A 16,850-nucleotide genomic window follows, 5' to 3' on the forward strand; every position below is an offset into this window, starting at 1 on the left:
AGGCTCATTATGGGATTTCTTGGTTTCCAAACTCATCAAACTCATCAAATACACAATCCAACAACTCCACAACGCTCTGGTGGACAAGTTGTGAGCTGCACATTCACCACGCTATGAGATAATAACACAACGTTACCACACAGAGTTGTTTTAGAGGGAAATTCATGTAAAACCACTGATGCACGTTGCCTTCAGGGACAGTTTTTCATCAACAGTCTCTGTATTTCCCTCTAGAACAACTCTGTGTGGTAACGTTGTGTTATTATCTCATAGCGTGGTGAATGTGCAGCTCACAACTTGTCCACCAGAGCGTTGTGGAGTTGTTGGATTGTGTATTTGATGAGTTTGATGGACCAATTTGCCAAAATGTTGAACTATCCCTTTAAAGGTCGAATATGGAGAAAGATAAAACTATCAAAAACAACACATCCAGGCGTTTAGAGGGAGGCAGGATACAAGAGGCCTATTGTTTTCCATGAAAAATTAATCCTATATTTAGTCTGAATTAAATAATTTAGGAAATTTTGACTGGATCGACGGTGACTTCCTGTTTACATCGTACCAGCCAGTAGCCGCCTCTTTTCCTCCTTGTTCCTCTGATCAGAGGAGTTATTGATCTGTTGTTGCAGTTCCCGTCTTGACCAATAGAGGGTGGTGTTCTGCTCATTTTCCATATTCAACCTGTAATGATGTAACCCTTAAAGGAGAATTCCGGTCATTTTTGACTCCTAAATCATTGTCCTGATGCAAAAAACTAAAGTTGATGCAGGCAAACCGGAGTTACACCATGGCTACAGCGCTAGGGATAGCTAAACGGTCGGAGATATTCTGGACATTACCACTGCACTGCTTCACCGTTTACTTTAGTAAAGAAATCATCACAACAAGGACAAAGTGTTTGTTTCTCTCTGTGATGGGATAGTAATGTCTGTGGATGTTTCAGAGTTCAGCTGTCTGAGGTGAGAGGATTCCTGTCATGTACCAGAGATATCTGATTGTTTTCTGACTGTTTGTTGTGGTTGAAGGAATTGACCCCATGGGTTAGCGTTGTGGCTATCCCTAGCGCCGGGTAGCCATGGTAACTCTGGTTTGCCTGCATCAATAAAAAAAAAAAGTATATTCTTTGGCTTTTTGCCTTTATTTGATAGCACAGACCGAATCTCCTTGTTGTTTACATTCTACTTCCGGGTAGAAAACCAGCTGTAATTTGAATGAGATCAATAGTAACGAACGAGAGTTTAGCTATATATCATATTTTTCACGCCCTATCACCGTTTAGACAAATCTGAAATGATTGAAGAAACATTACTATTTCTGTGTGTGTGTTTTGTGTTGCTATGTGTTGTATTTATTCAGTTTGGGGGAATCACGGTGTCTAGAAAGCATCAGTGGTTCAGCTGACAGGGACAGCTAACGGTAGCTAAGCTAACGGCAGCTAAGCTAACAGTAGCTAAGCTAACGGTAGCTAAGCTAACAGCAGGACGTCAGCTGTTAAAACCCTCCCGTTGTGGGACACGACATGAAACTACTCCAGTTAGCTCAGTCATGTTGGAACTCAGATATCCGCTGGAGAAAATATTTTTTCATGGAGCGTTTATTGAGTCACTGAGTTATTAAAGTTAAACAGGTAGCTAACCGTTAGCCCGGCTAATCTATGATAACCATGACTAATTACAAAAATGTGTACACAGAAATAGTAATGTTTGTCCAATCATTGGTTTTATAAACTTTACAAACATCAGATTAGTCTAAACGGTGATATAGTGACATGAAAAATTAGATAAATATAGTGAAACTCTCGTCCGTCACTATTGTTCTCATGCTGGTTTTCTACCAGGAAGTAGTTGGAAACAACAAGGAGATTCGTCCTATACTAGATAGACAGTTTCAAAAGCCTGCCTGGAACGCAGCATTAGCCAAAACGACCGGATCGCTTACTTCTGCTTTAACCTCTTCACCCCCCACCAGTGACATCAGAGCAGGATGGACTCCATCTCCATGATGAACAGCAGCAGGAGCCCCATGTTCCTCACCACCTCCTCCTCCTCCTCCTCCTCCCCCCTGCACCTCCCCCCTCACTCCTGCTTCCTGCCCAACGGGACCAAGCACGGCGGCGGCCCCCCCGGTGGCCCCCCCACCGTGGCCATCCTGGGCTCCGGGGACTTCTCTAAGAGCCTGACGCTGCGGCTGCTGCGCTGTGGGTTCCAGGTGGTGGTGGGCAGCCGGCAGCCCGAGGCGGCGGCCGCGGCGTTCCCTCACGTGGTCGACGTCACGCACCACCAGGACGCGCTGGGGAAGGCCCACATCGTGTTCCTGGCCATCCGCCGGGAACACTACTCTGTCCTGTGGGACCTGAAGCACCTGCTGGGAGGTAACACACAGAGATACACACACACACACACACAGACACACACACAGACACACACACAGAACACTACTCTGTCCTGTGGGACCTGAAGCACCTGCTGGGAGGTAACACACACACAGAGATACACACAGAGACACACACACGCCTACTGGATTCTGTAGGACTCTAGGATTCTGTAGGACTTGTAGGACTCTAGGATTCTGTAGGACTCTAGGATTCTGTAGGACTTGTAGGACTCTAGGATTCTGTAGGACTTGTAGGACTCTAGGATTCTGTAGGACTTGTAGGACTCTAGGATTCTGTAGGACTCTAGGATTCTGTAGGACTTTGTAGGACTCTAGGATTCTGTAGGACTTTGTAGGACTCTACTGGATTCTGTAGGACTTGTAGAACTCTAGGATTCTGTAGGACTTGTAGGACTCTAGGCTTCTGTAGGACTTGTAGGACTCTAGGATTCTGTAGGACTTGTAGGACTCTAGGATTCTGTAGGACTTTGTAGGACTCTAGGATTCTGTAGGACTTGTAGGACTCTAGGATTCTGTAGGACTTGTAGGACTCTAGGATTCTGTAGGACTTTGTAGGACTCTAGGATTCTGTAGGACTTGTAGGACTCTAGGATTCTGTAGGACTTTGTAGGACTCTAGGATTCTGTAGGACTTGTAGGACTCTAGGATTCTGTAGGACTTTGTAGGACTCTAGGATTCTGTAGGACTTGTAGGACTCTAGGATTCTGTAGGACTCAGTAGGACTCTAGGATTCTGTAGGACTTGTAGGACTCTAGGATTCTGTAGGACTTGTAGGACTCTAGGATTCTGTAGGACTCTAGGACTCTGTAGGACTTGTAGGACTCTAGGATTCTGTAGGACTTGTAGGACTCTAGGATTCTGTAGGACTTGTAGGACTCTAGGATTCTGTAGGACTCTAGGATTCTGTAGGACTTTGTAGGACTCTAGGATTCTGTAGGACTTTGTAGGACTCTACTGGATTCTGTAGGACTTGTAGAACTCTAGGATTCTGTAGGACTTGTAGGACTCTAGGCTTCTGTAGGACTTGTAGGACTCTAGGATTCTGTAGGACTTGTAGGACTCTAGGATTCTGTAGGACTTTGTAGGACTCTAGGATTCTGTAGGACTTGTAGGACTCTAGGATTCTGTAGGACTTGTAGGACTCTAGGATTCTGTAGGACTTTGTAGGACTCTAGGATTCTGTAGGACTTGTAGGACTCTAGGATTCTGTAGGACTTTGTAGGACTCTAGGATTCTGTAGGACTTGTAGGACTCTAGGATTCTGTAGGACTTTGTAGGACTCTAGGATTCTGTAGGACTTGTAGGACTCTAGGATTCTGTAGGACTCAGTAGGACTCTAGGATTCTGTAGGACTTGTAGGACTCTAGGATTCTGTAGGACTTGTAGGACTCTAGGATTCTGTAGGACTCTAGGACTCTGTAGGACTTGTAGGACTCTAGGATTCTGTTGGACTCTAGGACTCTGTAGGACTTGTAGGACTCTAGGATTCTGTAGGACTTGTAGGACTCTAGGATTCTGTAGGACTCTAGGACTCTGTAGGACTTGTAGGACTCTAGGATTCTGTAGGACTTGTAGGACTCTAGGATTCTGTAGGACTTGTAGGACTCTACTGGATTCTGAAGGACTCTAGGATTCTGTAGGACTTGTAGGACTCTAGGATTCTGTAGGACTTGTAGGACTCTAGGATTATGTAGGACTTGTAGGACTCTAGGACTCTGTAGGACTTTGTAGGACTCTAGGACTCTGTAGGACTTGTAGGACTCTAGGACTCTGTAGGACTTGTAGGACTCTAGGATTCTGTAGGACTCAGTAGGACTCTAGGATTCTGTAGGACTTTGTAGGACTCTAGGACTCTGTAGGACTTGTAGGACTCTAGGACTCTTTAGGACTTGTAGGACTCTAGGACTCTGTAGGACTTTGTAGGACTCTAGGATTCTGTAGGACTCAGTAGGACTCTAGGATTCTGTAGGACTTGTAGGACTCTAGGATTCTGTAGGACTTGTAGGACTCTACTGGATTCTGTAGGACTTGTAGGACTCTAGGATTCTGTAGGACTCTAGGATTCTGTAGGACTTTGTAGGACTCTAGGATTCTGTAGGACTTTGTAGGACTCTACTGGATTCTGTAGGACTTGTAGAACTCTAGGATTCTGTAGGACTTGTAGGACTCTAGGATTCTGTAGGACTTGTAGGACTCTAGGATTCTGTAGGACTTGTAGGACTCTAGGATTCTGTAGGACTTTGTAGGACTCTAGGATTCTGTAGGACTTGTAGGACTCTAGGATTCTGTAGGACTCAGTAGGACTCTAGGATTCTGTAGGACTTGTAGGACTCTAGGATTCTGTAGGACTTGTAGGACTCTAGGATTCTGTTGGACTCTAGGACTCTGTAGGACTTGTAGGACTCTAGGATTCTGTAGGACTTGTAGGACTCTAGGATTCTGTAGGACTCTAGGACTCTGTAGGACTTGTAGGACTCTAGGATTCTGTAGGACTTGTAGGACTCTAGGATTCTGTAGGACTTGTAGGACTCTACTGGATTCTGAAGGACTCTAGGATTCTGTAGGACTTGTAGGACTCTAGGATTCTGTAGGACTTGTAGGACTCTAGGATTCTGTAGGACTTGTAGGACTCTAGGACTCTGTAGGACTTTGTAGGACTCTAGGACTCTGTAGGACTTGTAGGACTCTAGGACTCTGTAGGACTTGTAGGACTCTAGGATTCTGTAGGACTCAGTAGGACTCTAGGATTCTGTAGGACTTTGTAGGACTCTAGGACTCTGTAGGACTTGTAGGACTCTAGGACTCTGTAGGACTTGTAGGACTCTAGGACTCTGTAGGACTTTGTAGGACTCTAGGATTCTGTAGGACTCAGTAGGACTCTAGGATTCTGTAGGACTTGTAGGACTCTAGGATTCTGTAGGACTTGTAGGACTCTACTGGATTCTGTAGGACTTGTAGGACTCTAGGATTCTGTAGGACTCTAGGACTCTGTAGGACTTGTAGGACTCTGGGATTCTGTAGGACTTGTAGGACTCTAGGATTCTGTAGGACTTTGTAGGACTCTAGGATTCTGTAGGACTTGTAGGACTCTAGGATTCTGTAGGACTCTAGGACTCTGTAGGACTTGTAGGACTCTGGGATTCTGTAGGACTTGTAGGACTCTAGGATTCTGTAGGACTTGTAGGACTCTAGGATTATGTAGGACTTGTAGGACTCTAGGATTCTGTAGGACTTGTAGGACTCTAGGATTATGTAGGACTTGTAGGACTCTAGGATTATGTAGGACTTGTAGGACTCTAGGATTCTGTAGGACTTTGTAGGACTCTAGGATTCTGTAGGACTTGTAGGACTTGTAGGAGTCTAGCATTATGTAGGACTCTAGGACTCTGTAGGACTTGTAGGACTCTAGGATTCTGTAGGACTTTGTAGGACTCTAGGATTCTGTAGGACTTGTAGGACTCTAGGATTCTGTAGGACTTTGTAGGACTCTAGGATTCTGTAGGACTTGTAGGACTCTAGGATTCTGTAGGACTTTGTAGGACTCTAGGATTCTGTAGGACTTGTAGGACTCTAGGATTCTGTAGGACTTTGTAGGACTCTAGGATTCTGTAGGACTTGTAGGACTCTAGGATTCTGTAGGACTTGTAGGACTCTAGGATTCTGTAGGACTTTGTAGGACTCTAGGATTCTGTAGGACTTGTAGGACTCTAGGATTCTGTAGGACTTTGTAGGACTCTAGGATTCTGTAGGACTTTGTAGGACTCTAGGATTCTGTAGGACTTGTAGGACTCTAGGATTCTGTAGGACTCTAGGACTCTGTAGGACTTGTAGGACTCTGGGATTCTGTAGGACTTGTAGGACTCTAGGATTCTGTAGGACTTGTAGGACTCTAGGATTATGTAGGACTTGTAGGACTCTAGGATTCTGTAGGACTTGTAGGACTCTAGGATTATGTAGGACTTGTAGGACTCTAGGATTATGTAGGACTTGTAGGACTCTAGGATTCTGTAGGACTTTGTAGGACTCTAGGATTCTGTAGGACTTGTAGGACTTGTAGGAGTCTAGCATTATGTAGGACTCTAGGACTCTGTAGGACTTGTAGGACTCTAGGATTCTGTAGGACTTTGTAGGACTCTAGGATTCTGTAGGACTTGTAGGACTCTAGGATTCTGTAGGACTTTGTAGGACTCTAGGATTCTGTAGGACTTGTAGGACTCTAGGATTCTGTAGGACTTTGTAGGACTCTAGGATTCTGTAGGACTTGTAGGACTCTAGGATTCTGTAGGACTTTGTAGGACTCTAGGATTCTGTAGGACTTGTAGGACTCTAGGATTCTGTAGGACTTGTAGGACTCTAGGATTCTGTAGGACTCTAGGACTCTGTAGGACTTGTAGGACTCTAGGATTCTGTTGGACTCTAGGACTCTGTAGGACTTGTAGGACTCTACTGGATTCTGTAGGACTCTACTGGATTCTGTAGGACTTGTAGGACTCTGGGATTCTGTAGGACTTGTAGGACTCTAGGATTCTGTAGGACTTGTAGGACTCTAGGATTCTGTAGGACTTTGTAGGACTCTAGGATTCTGTAGGACTTGTAGGACTCTAGGATTATGTAGGACTCTGTAGGACTCTAGGATTATGTAGGACTCTGTAGGACTCTAGGATTATGTAGGACTTGTAGGACTCTAGGATTCTGTAGGACTTGTAGGACTCTAGGATTATGTAGGACTTGTAGGACTCTAGGATTATGTAGGACTTGTAGGACTCTAGGATTCTGTAGGACTTTGTAGGACTCTAGGATTCTGTAGGACTTGTAGGACTTGTAGGAGTCTAGCATTATGTAGGACTCTAGGACTCTGTAGGACTTGTAGGACTCTAGGATTCTGTAGGACTTGTAGGACTCTAGGATTCTGTAGGACTTTGTAGGACTCTAGGATTCTGTAGGACTTGTAGGACTCTAGGATTATGTAGGACTCTGTAGGACTCTAGGATTATGTAGGACTTGTAGGACTCTAGGATTCTGTAGGACTTGTAGGACTCTAGGATTATGTAGGACTTGTAGGACTCTAGGATTATGTAGGACTTGTAGGACTCTAGGATTCTGTAGGACTTTGTAGGACTCTAGGATTCTGTAGGACTTGTAGGACTTGTAGGAGTCTAGCATTATGTAGGACTCTAGGACTCTGTAGGACTTGTAGGACTCTAGGATTCTGTAGGACTTGTAGGACTCTAGGATTCTGTAGGACTTGTAGGACGAACTGGAGCCTAACACCCCGTCCTGACATGCAGCGATGTGACAGCGACGCGAGCGAGGAAAAGTGATTAGAATGTGTTACTTTTCAATCAGCCTGTCCTGATGTCGCTCAACCCTGAAATTGTCGCTCGCTCTGTCTCTATCTGGACGACATTTGGCGGCGGTGTCCCGCCCCTAAACACTTCTTATTGGTTGATAAGTCCACGCTGCTTCCTGTTGACAAGCTAGTTATCAGAGAGAGGAGAATATGAGAGGAAACAACACTCAGAGATGTGAGAAACAGCAACCAGGAAATGCCAGGAATCTCAGAATAGCGCCGCAAGTTTGTGTAGCTACGTCCCTCGATAATTTGATTGGTTTGGATTCTGAACCAATAGAAAATACTTGCAACAAAATGGTCACGCTGCATATCAGGACACCCTCGCGCGAGGTTTCGTTGTCGTTTCGCTGGCTGCTCGCTGTACGTCAGGACGAGGTGTCAGAGTCTTTACCAGAATCACGGCTCATTCGCAAACACACCTTTCAATGGAAACACCTGCAAATAGAGAAACTTTAGAAATACCACTCCTTCTGGACACACAGACACACACACACAGGTTCACAGGGTGTGTGTGTGTGTCTGTGTGTGTGTGTGTGTGTGTGTGTGTGTGTGTGTGTCTGTGTGTGTGTGTGTGTGTGTGTGTAGGTAAGGTCCTAGTGGACGTCAGTAACAACCGCAGAGTGAACCAGTACCCAGAATCCAACGCTGAGTATCTGTCGTCTCTGCTGCCGGACGCCACCGTCGTCAAGGGCTTCAACGTGCTGTCGTCATGGAGCCTGCAGCAGAGCGGGCCGCACGACATCTACACACAGGTACACAACTACACAACTACTACTACCACTACACGACAACTACACAACAACAACACAACACCAACAAACACCTGAGTGAACCAAGATGGCGGATTAAACCGGGATTTTCCGTTTTTTCAGGAAGAGGTTCATCGGGAAGAACATATGTTACCATGGAGATAACATCTGTTACCATGGAGATGTGTTGTATCCACCACTTTCCGGGGAACGACGCTGGGTGTCGCCATGACACTCCATTCATTACATTTTAGATTAACCGTTAGCTGTTAGCCGTTAGCAGTGTCAATAAACAATAACTCAAACGGTCCATGAAAAAAATATTTTCTCCAGTGGATATCCTAGTTCCAACATGACTGAGCTAACTGGAGTAGTTTCATGTCGTGTCCCACAACGGGAGGGTTTTAACAGCTGACGTCCTGCTGTTAGCTTAGCTACTGCTGTTAGCTGTCAGCAGCAGCTAAGCTAACAACTACGATAACCATGACTAATTACAAAAACATGCACACAGAAATAGTAATGTTTGTTCAATAATTAGTTTTCTAGACTTAACAAATATCAGATTTAGTCAAAACGGTTTTGGCAGCCCGGAGCCCCACATTTGGTACCTACACTGGTGGCTAACGCTACCAGTTAGCCGCTCGCTAGAACGCTACTACGGAGTGAAACAGAAGTTGAAAACTGACTACCGCTGTGGTGTGACGCAATTGATCATGGGAAAATAAAGTGGTGGATTGGTTCAGTCTGATCCCCCCTAATCCCCCCTCCAGGTGTTTATCTGACCTTTAACCTTTAACCCCCCCCCTCCAGGTGTTTATCTGACCTTTAACCTTTAACCCCCCCCCTCCAGGTGTTTATCTGACCTTTGACCTTTAACCCCTCCCTCCCCAGGTGTTTATCTGCAGCGACTCGGTGTCCGCGCGGCAACAGGTCATGGAGCTGGCCCGGCAGCTGGGCTTCCAGCCCGTGGACATGGGAACGCTGTCGTCTTCCCGGGACATCGAGAACCTCCCACTGCAGCTGTTCCCCGGCTGGAAGGGCCCGGTGCTCGCCGCCGTGGCACTCGCCATCTTCTTCTTCGCCTACTCCTTCGTGCGCGACATCATCCACCCGTACGTGAAGCACAAGCAGAGCGACTTCTACAAGATCCCCATGGAGACGGTGAACCGCACGCTGCCGGCCGTGGCCGTCACGCTGCTGGCGCTGGTCTACCTAGCGGGGCAGCTGGCCGCCGCTCACCAGCTCTACCACGGCACCAAGTACCGGCGCTTCCCGCCGTGGCTGCAGGGCTGGCTGCACAGCCGCACGCAGCTGGGGCTGCTCAGCTTCTTCCTGGCCGCCGTGCACGTGCTCTACTCGCTGTGTCTGCCCATGAGGAGGTCGGAGCGCTACACGCTGCTCAACACCGCCTACCAGCAGGTAGCCACCGCAACACGCCGCAACACACCGCAACACTGTTGAACCTAGAGCTCTGTAAAAGAGAGTAAGGACAGCATTGGTCCAATGGCAGCGCCTCCTGGTGGAGGAATATGGGTTTTGCAAAAGAACTGACATCTCTGCATTGTTGGTGAATGAGCAGTGTGGTGTTTTCAATAATTTAAAGGTGTACAGAAATGGGCGTTTGTCCTGTTTGTCGCGCCGAGTTGTCACGAGCTGCAACAACGAGTTTACCCGAGTAAGGAAAACAAATTTGATTGGTCGTTATCGAGCGGGCGGGATATTCAAAGCTTGGGGCGAGACCAAGCTCCGTGTGTGTGTGCGTGTCTCAGACGTTTGAATGACGGATGACGGATCCAATACATCCGTATAGTCCGTGCGCCTGCATTATCCAATGCGAGAAAAAAAAATACACACTTTCATCCCGGATTTACTCAAAAATAGAATTTTGCATAAAGTTTGGCCTACAACGTCTGAAATATGAGTTATTACACAAATTTTATGACCCAGAGTGGGCTCAAATTCAATTTTCCTTTCTGTACACCTTTAAGGACATTTATAGATCACCCACGTTAATAACATCATTGAGGATCCTTTACAGATAAACATTAACACATAGGCCAGTAAAAAAAACAATAAAAAACAGTTGTCTACATGAATGTTTCAATCTACATTTTGTAATAAACAAATTATAAGTATAATCTGATATGACCAAGACACCTAAAAACAAACACGGCCGTTTTCACCAATTTAGCAGCAAGTGGGCAACACACATACATTGGAGTGAATGGGTTTTCTGGGCGCTGTTGCAATACCCATATCCTGCCACTAGGGGCGCAAAACCCTTAAACCCTTAAACCCTTAAACCCTTAAACCCTTAAACCCTTACCACGGGAGTCAATGGAGGTGACGTTACTCTCTTTTACAGTGCTCTAGTTGAATCAAACCTCTGTGTGTGTCGTAGCCTCCTCAGGCGTCAGGTGATGAGTGTGTGTCCTCCTGTGTGTGTGTGTGTGTGTGTGTAGGTGCACGCCAACGTGGAGAACGCGTGGAACGAGGAGGAGGTGTGGCGCGTGGAGATGTACGTCTCCTTCGGCGTCATGAGTCTGGGCCTCCTGTCGCTGCTCGCCATCACCGCCATCCCATCGGTCCACAGCACGCTGAACTGGAGGGAGTTCAGCTTCATACAGGTGCACACACATACACACACACACACACACAGACACACAGTCACACAGTCACACACACACACACAGACACACACACAGGCTGTTTTCGAAACCGCATACTACTGTACTGTACAGTATACAAGTTTCCCAGAATGCATTTCGCAGCAACCGGTAGCTGTAGCTGTAAAACAGGTGAACAGCTGTTTTATTTCTCGCTCTAGCGCTGTTATTATGTAACTTTATTAAGTTTTAATATGTTTTCATGAGAGAAAGTAACTGTTTAGATCCCAAATCTACGGCCAGTTGATCCAAACGACGGCTGTTTAGAAGTTTGCTCCGATGTTTTTCAGAGAAGTGAAGCTCTGCAGCGACCGGGACATCACAGAGACAGCAGCCGGTCTGCAGAGCTGCTCGGCCGGCCAACCTCCGTCCTCATCCCGGGGGAGAAAACCATCGCTAATTAACTTACCCACAGGTTTTTAGAGGTTTACCACCGGCTGGTTAAATTATTTCTAGGAGATAAATGTTGGTCTCAGTGATGAAATCTAACAGCTGTATCAGTAGCATTAGTTAGTGTGAATGTAAAGTGAAGCTTCCTGTGTGTATTGGACAGAAGAGCAGCGCTGCCTCAGGGCTCTGGAGCCTACGGACACAAACCACCACATTTACATCAAGAAATGCATGTTTTACAATCAACACATCAGTCTGCATTAAAGCAGCAGTAAGCGATCCGGTGGTTTTGTCTAACGTCTTGTCAGCAGATGGAGTTAGCAGCCCCCGCCCTCGTCATGGATCTATTGGTCCTCGTCCCTACGTCACCACATTCAGGCGCATCCCTTGGCTGCACACACAGAGAGGACTGCCCCTTTATGCCGTTCTCTCTCCTCATTGGATAAAGGTTGTAGGATACAAGGAAAGTTTTCTCCTGGGCTCAGAGCAGAGCAGAGTGACTGACAGACCCGTGTTTCAGACCAAACACTCTATAGAAGTGATTGCTGTCGGAAGATACAACTATTTAAGACTTAGATTAACACAAACATTCACCTTACTGCTGCTTTAAATTTTATTTTATTAAACTATATAACATGGTTACGTACACGGCTAAGACACTTCACTACTATAAACCGTCTTTGGTTACGGTTAGACGTCAGGGGAGCATTGCATTGTGGGATACAGTACGCAATGTAGACTGGTCAGATACTGGGGATATTTCCTGAATCAGTACGACATCCGGGAATTTTTCACATAATGCAGATTTAGCTTTTGTTTGCATACTGCATACTCAGTAAGCGCGAGTCATGTGTTTGTATCTTGTAATGTTTCCACCTTTCATGCTCTTTTAAGAACCTACATGTACAGGTTCAGGTGTCGACTTAACCAGTCAAGCAACAGCATCACAGTTGCACTAGCTACACACAGTGATACGAAATACTGGTCAGGTCTTTGGAGACACTGGAACAGGTGTCTGTATGTGTTTTGAATGTACACTGCAAAAACTCAAATATCTCACCAAGAATATTTGTCTCATTTCTAGTCAAAACAAATCTCATTACCTACTAAAATAAGACTCATCACATTAAAAAGCAGCTTGTTTTTAGACACTTTTTACTTCTTTTAAGCAGATTTTCACTTGAAATAAGTAGAAAAATTTGATAATGGAGCAAGTTTTTCTTTCTTATTACAAGCACAAAAAAAAATCAGCTTTCACTGGCAGATTTTTCTACTTATTTCAAGTGAAAATGATCTAAAAACAAGTTAATTTTTAGGTGATGAGTCTTATTTTAAGTGGAAAGAGATTAGTTTTGACTAGAAATGAGACATTTTGACAAGAAATAAGACAAATATTCTTGGAAAGATTTAGAGTTTTTGCAGTGTATGATGGTGTTCTTTATCTTGTATTGTATGTGTCTTTGTATTGTCTCCTTATAATGGTCCGTAATGAGTCCGTAATAAAAGATTATCTATCATACTGCATTTTGGCCAAATCAGTAGGCTACGTACTAGCAGGATAGTATGAGGTTTCGACTACAGCCACAGACACAAACAAGATGATGATGATGATGCTAATGATGCTAACGCTGCCCGTCTCATCTCAGTCGACGCTGGGCTACATCGCGCTGCTGATCGCCACGCTGCACGGCCTTCTGTTCGGCTGGCGGCGAGCCTTCGAGGAGGAGGCGTACCGCTTCTACCTGCCGCCCAGCTTCGCCGTGGCGCTGCCTCTGCCCGTCCTCGTCGTCCTGGGCAAAGCGCTGATGCTGCTGCCGTGCGTCGCCGCCAAGCTGCACCGCATCCGCCGCGGCCTCGACGCCGGCCGGCGCCACCGTGGCGCCCAGCGCCTCGAGCCGGTGGGATCGGCCGCACATGTGTCGCCGGAGAGAGTCACCATCATGTGACCGCCGTCTGACCGCCATGCTAACCAGCTAACCAGCTAACGAGCTAACGACGGACTGAGACTCTGAGCTGCTGTTCCAGATGTTTGGACTCATTCTCATTCATGTCAAAGTCGATGTTCTTGTCAATATGTAATTTATCTACTGCAAAAACTCAAATATCTTACCAAGAATATTTGTCTTATTTCTAGTCAAAATGTCATTTTTAGTCAAAACAAATCTCATTCTACCTAAAATCAGACTCATCACATTAAAAAGCAGCTTGTTTTTAGACACTTTTTACTTCTTTCAAGCTGATTTTCACTTGAAATAAGTAGAAAAATCTGATAGTGGAGCAAGTTTTTCTTTCTTATTACAAACACAAAAAACTTGCTTTCACTGGCAGATTTTTCTACTTATTTCAAGTGAAAATTAGTTTGAAACAAGTGAAAATGATCTGAAAACAAGTTCATTTTTAGGTGACGAGTCTTGTTTTAAGTGGAAATAGGTTAGTTTTTAATAGAAATGAGACATTTTGACAAGAAATAAGACAAATATTCTTGGAAAGATGTCGAGTTTTTGCCGTGTCAATAATCCATCGATACTGTGAAACTTGTGGCCGGCGTTCTGCTGAGTGGTTATTGTGACATCTCACTCATCAACAGTGTTTTAGTGTAAATGTCTGAGGACCCCAGTGATGTCACAGTGATGTCACAGAGGGTGAATATTAAAATATAAGGAAATGACCTCATGCTGAATCTCCTGGTTGAAAACTCAGATTTCCGACCAGAACAAGCAGAAGAACCATGTTGGACCGGGACCGACTGCATTCAAAGTGCTTCACGTAGCTGAGACATTAAAACATTAAGGACACAAAACTATTAAAAAAAAAGAACGTTTTAAAGGTCCAGTGTGTAATAATTGTCAAGATCCATTGTTAAAATGTGAATATCCTACCCATGAATATATTTGTATAAGTGTATAAGCGCTATAGAATAAAATCTGTTTGCTTTTCGTAGCCTTATGATTCTTCTTTTATACCTACATGTAACAAGGGTCTAGAGTCTGAACGCTGCATGTCACGGTTTTAGCCCTGTTTTATACACAGACTGGACCTTTAACTGGTGGTGGTCGACTGCTTGTCTGAGTCTCGTCCACATGAACTGATGAAACCATTTGGATCCCGGGTGAAAGGTCCTCAAAGACAACAAGACTTGATTCAGTTAAAGGACAATTCCAGGCAAATTCACCTCAGGCTGTATGTTCCTAACATTTTAGGTCTAACAGAATGAATCTGAAGGTTTTCAGTTTAATGTCTCCTGTTGTGCGGTAGTTGTGTCTGTCCCCGCGTCGCCACGGCAACGATGAATGGGAGCGGATTGAAGTTCTGCTGCTTAGGCTGTTTCCATCCCTCAAAGCCACAGACAGCGTCAGATGGAGACTCAAACATGCAGCCAGAAGTTTATTTACTTCAACAAGCCGACATGTTTGTAAAACTAGATCTAATTCAAAGTCTGGCGGAGTCGAGACCCAAGTTGACGCTCGGTGTGTTCAGGTGCAGTGGGAAGCTCCCGTTTGTGTCAGAAACACAGGAATACCAACTCTTGACTTTCTTCAAGTGTACATTTTTTCCCACAGACAGCGTCAGGTGGCGACTCAAACATGCACCCAGAAGTTTATTTACTTCAAGAAAGTCAAGAGTTGGTATTCCTGTGTTTCTGACACAAACGGGAGCTTCCCACTGCACCTGAACACACCGAGCATCAACTTGGGTCTCGACTCCGCCAGACTTTGAATTAGATCTAGTTTTACAAACATGTCGGCTTGTTGAAGTAAATAAACTTCTGGGTGCATGTTTGAGTCTCCATCTGACGCTGTCTGTGGCTTTGAGGGATGGAAACAGCCTAAGCAGCAGAATTTCAATCCGCTCCCATTCATCGTTGCCGTGGCGACGCGGGGACAGACACAACTACCGCAAAACAGGAGCAATTAAACTGAAAATCTTCAGATTCCTTCTGTTAGACCTAAAATGTTAGGAACATACAGCCTGAGGTGAATTTGACCAGAATTGTCCTTTAACTCATCATCTAAATAACATGTTTGAAGAGAAGTCTTTGTTCTTTATGTGAATTTAGTAGCGACATTTAGTGATTTGACTTCAGGTGGAAACACATTGTAGTTTACTGCAGAGACACAGCTGAGGTGCATTGTGGGAACTGTAGGAGGCGTTTGAGGACAGTCAGGAAATGACAGAACTCTGGACTGATGTGTGTGAACCTGAACCAGTGTGTGTCTGTCTGTGTGTTTGTGTTGTAACATCTGGGCTGATGTGAGTCTGTTCACTGAGACCAGTGTTTCTGTTTCCTACGGTTAGTGAACACATCAGTCATCTTAAAGGGATAGTTAAACATTTTGTCAAATCGGCCCGTCACCATAATCCCTATAGTCATAGCAGTAGGTTCGTTACCTTTAACTGTTAGTGCAAGATGTTTTTAGAACGGTGGAGCAGAGCCGTGAGCTGCTCAGAGCTACGCTACGGAGGCTCATTATGGGATTTCTTGGTGTCCCTCATCAAACTACACAACAAATACACAATCCAACAACTCCACAACGCTCTGGTGGACAAGTTGTGAGCTGCACATTCACCACGCTATGAGATAATAACACAACGTTACCACACAGAGTTGTTTTAGAGGGAAATTCATGCAAAACCTCTGATGCACGTTGCCTTCAGGGACAGTTTTTCATCAACAGTCTCTGTATTTCCCTCTAAAACAACTCTGTGTGGTAACGTTGTGTTATTATCTCATAGCGTGGTGAATGTGCAGCTCACAACTTGTCCACCAGAGCGTTGTGGAGTTGTTGGATTGTGTATTTGATGAGTTTGATGAGGGAAACCAAGAAATCCCATAATGAGCCTCCGTAGCGTAGCTCTGAGCAGCTCACGGCTCTGCTCCACCGTTCTAAAAACAGCTTGCACCGACAATTAAAGGTAACGAACCTACTGCTATGACTATAGGGATTATGGTGATGGGCCAGTTTGACTAAATGTTGAACTATCCCTTTAACTTTAACCACTTCCTGTATGTGTATGTGTGTGTGTGTGGGGGCATGTCCACCTACAACAACAACAACAACAACACCACATGACAACAAACACTTCAACAGTATAAAAATAATTTTAATAGAAACACTGAAACCTCGTTATGACGTCGTCATGGAGAATAAAACATCTGGATTTTTATCGTTTAAGGAACTGAAGCTGTAGCTCCGCCCACAGGATGACATCACACCGGTCTGGACAGGTGACATCATCATCATCATCATCATCATCTTCATCATCATCATCATCATCATCATAATCATCATCTTCTTC

At 45.1% G+C, this 16,850-nt stretch overlaps 1 protein-coding gene across 1 annotated transcript; it reads left to right on the forward strand.

Moving 5' to 3' along the window:
• Window positions 1-1,983: 1,983 nt before the first annotated feature.
• steap2 (STEAP family member 2, metalloreductase) lies at window positions 1,984-13,498 on the forward strand. Its single transcript, XM_085762815.1, has 5 exons — window positions 1,984-2,371; window positions 8,333-8,499; window positions 9,388-9,915; window positions 10,959-11,123; window positions 13,199-13,498. The coding sequence occupies exons 1-5, from the start codon at window positions 1,984-1,986 to the stop codon at window positions 13,496-13,498; spliced, it is 1,548 nt and encodes a 515-aa protein (XP_085618941.1).
• The last annotated feature ends 3,352 nt before the right edge of the window (window positions 13,499-16,850 follow it).

Source organism: Trachurus japonicus, chromosome 20, assembly GCF_045865225.1.
Source record: "Trachurus japonicus isolate A0001 chromosome 20, Traja_1.0".
Classification (NCBI taxonomy): domain Eukaryota; kingdom Metazoa; phylum Chordata; class Actinopteri; order Carangiformes; family Carangidae; genus Trachurus; species Trachurus japonicus.

Bases quoted from the DNA above. Each gene is read 5' to 3' on its own strand.
- steap2 (XM_085762815.1), top strand. From the start codon at position 1,984: ATGGACTCCATCTCCATGATGAACAGCAGCAGGAGCCCCATGTTCCTC. The intron at 8,500-9,387 runs GTACACAACTAC...CTCCCTCCCCAG, and splicing joins CGCACGACATCTACACACAG to GTGTTTATCTGCAGCGACTC. The intron at 11,124-13,198 runs GTGCACACACAT...GTCTCATCTCAG, and splicing joins GGGAGTTCAGCTTCATACAG to TCGACGCTGGGCTACATCGC.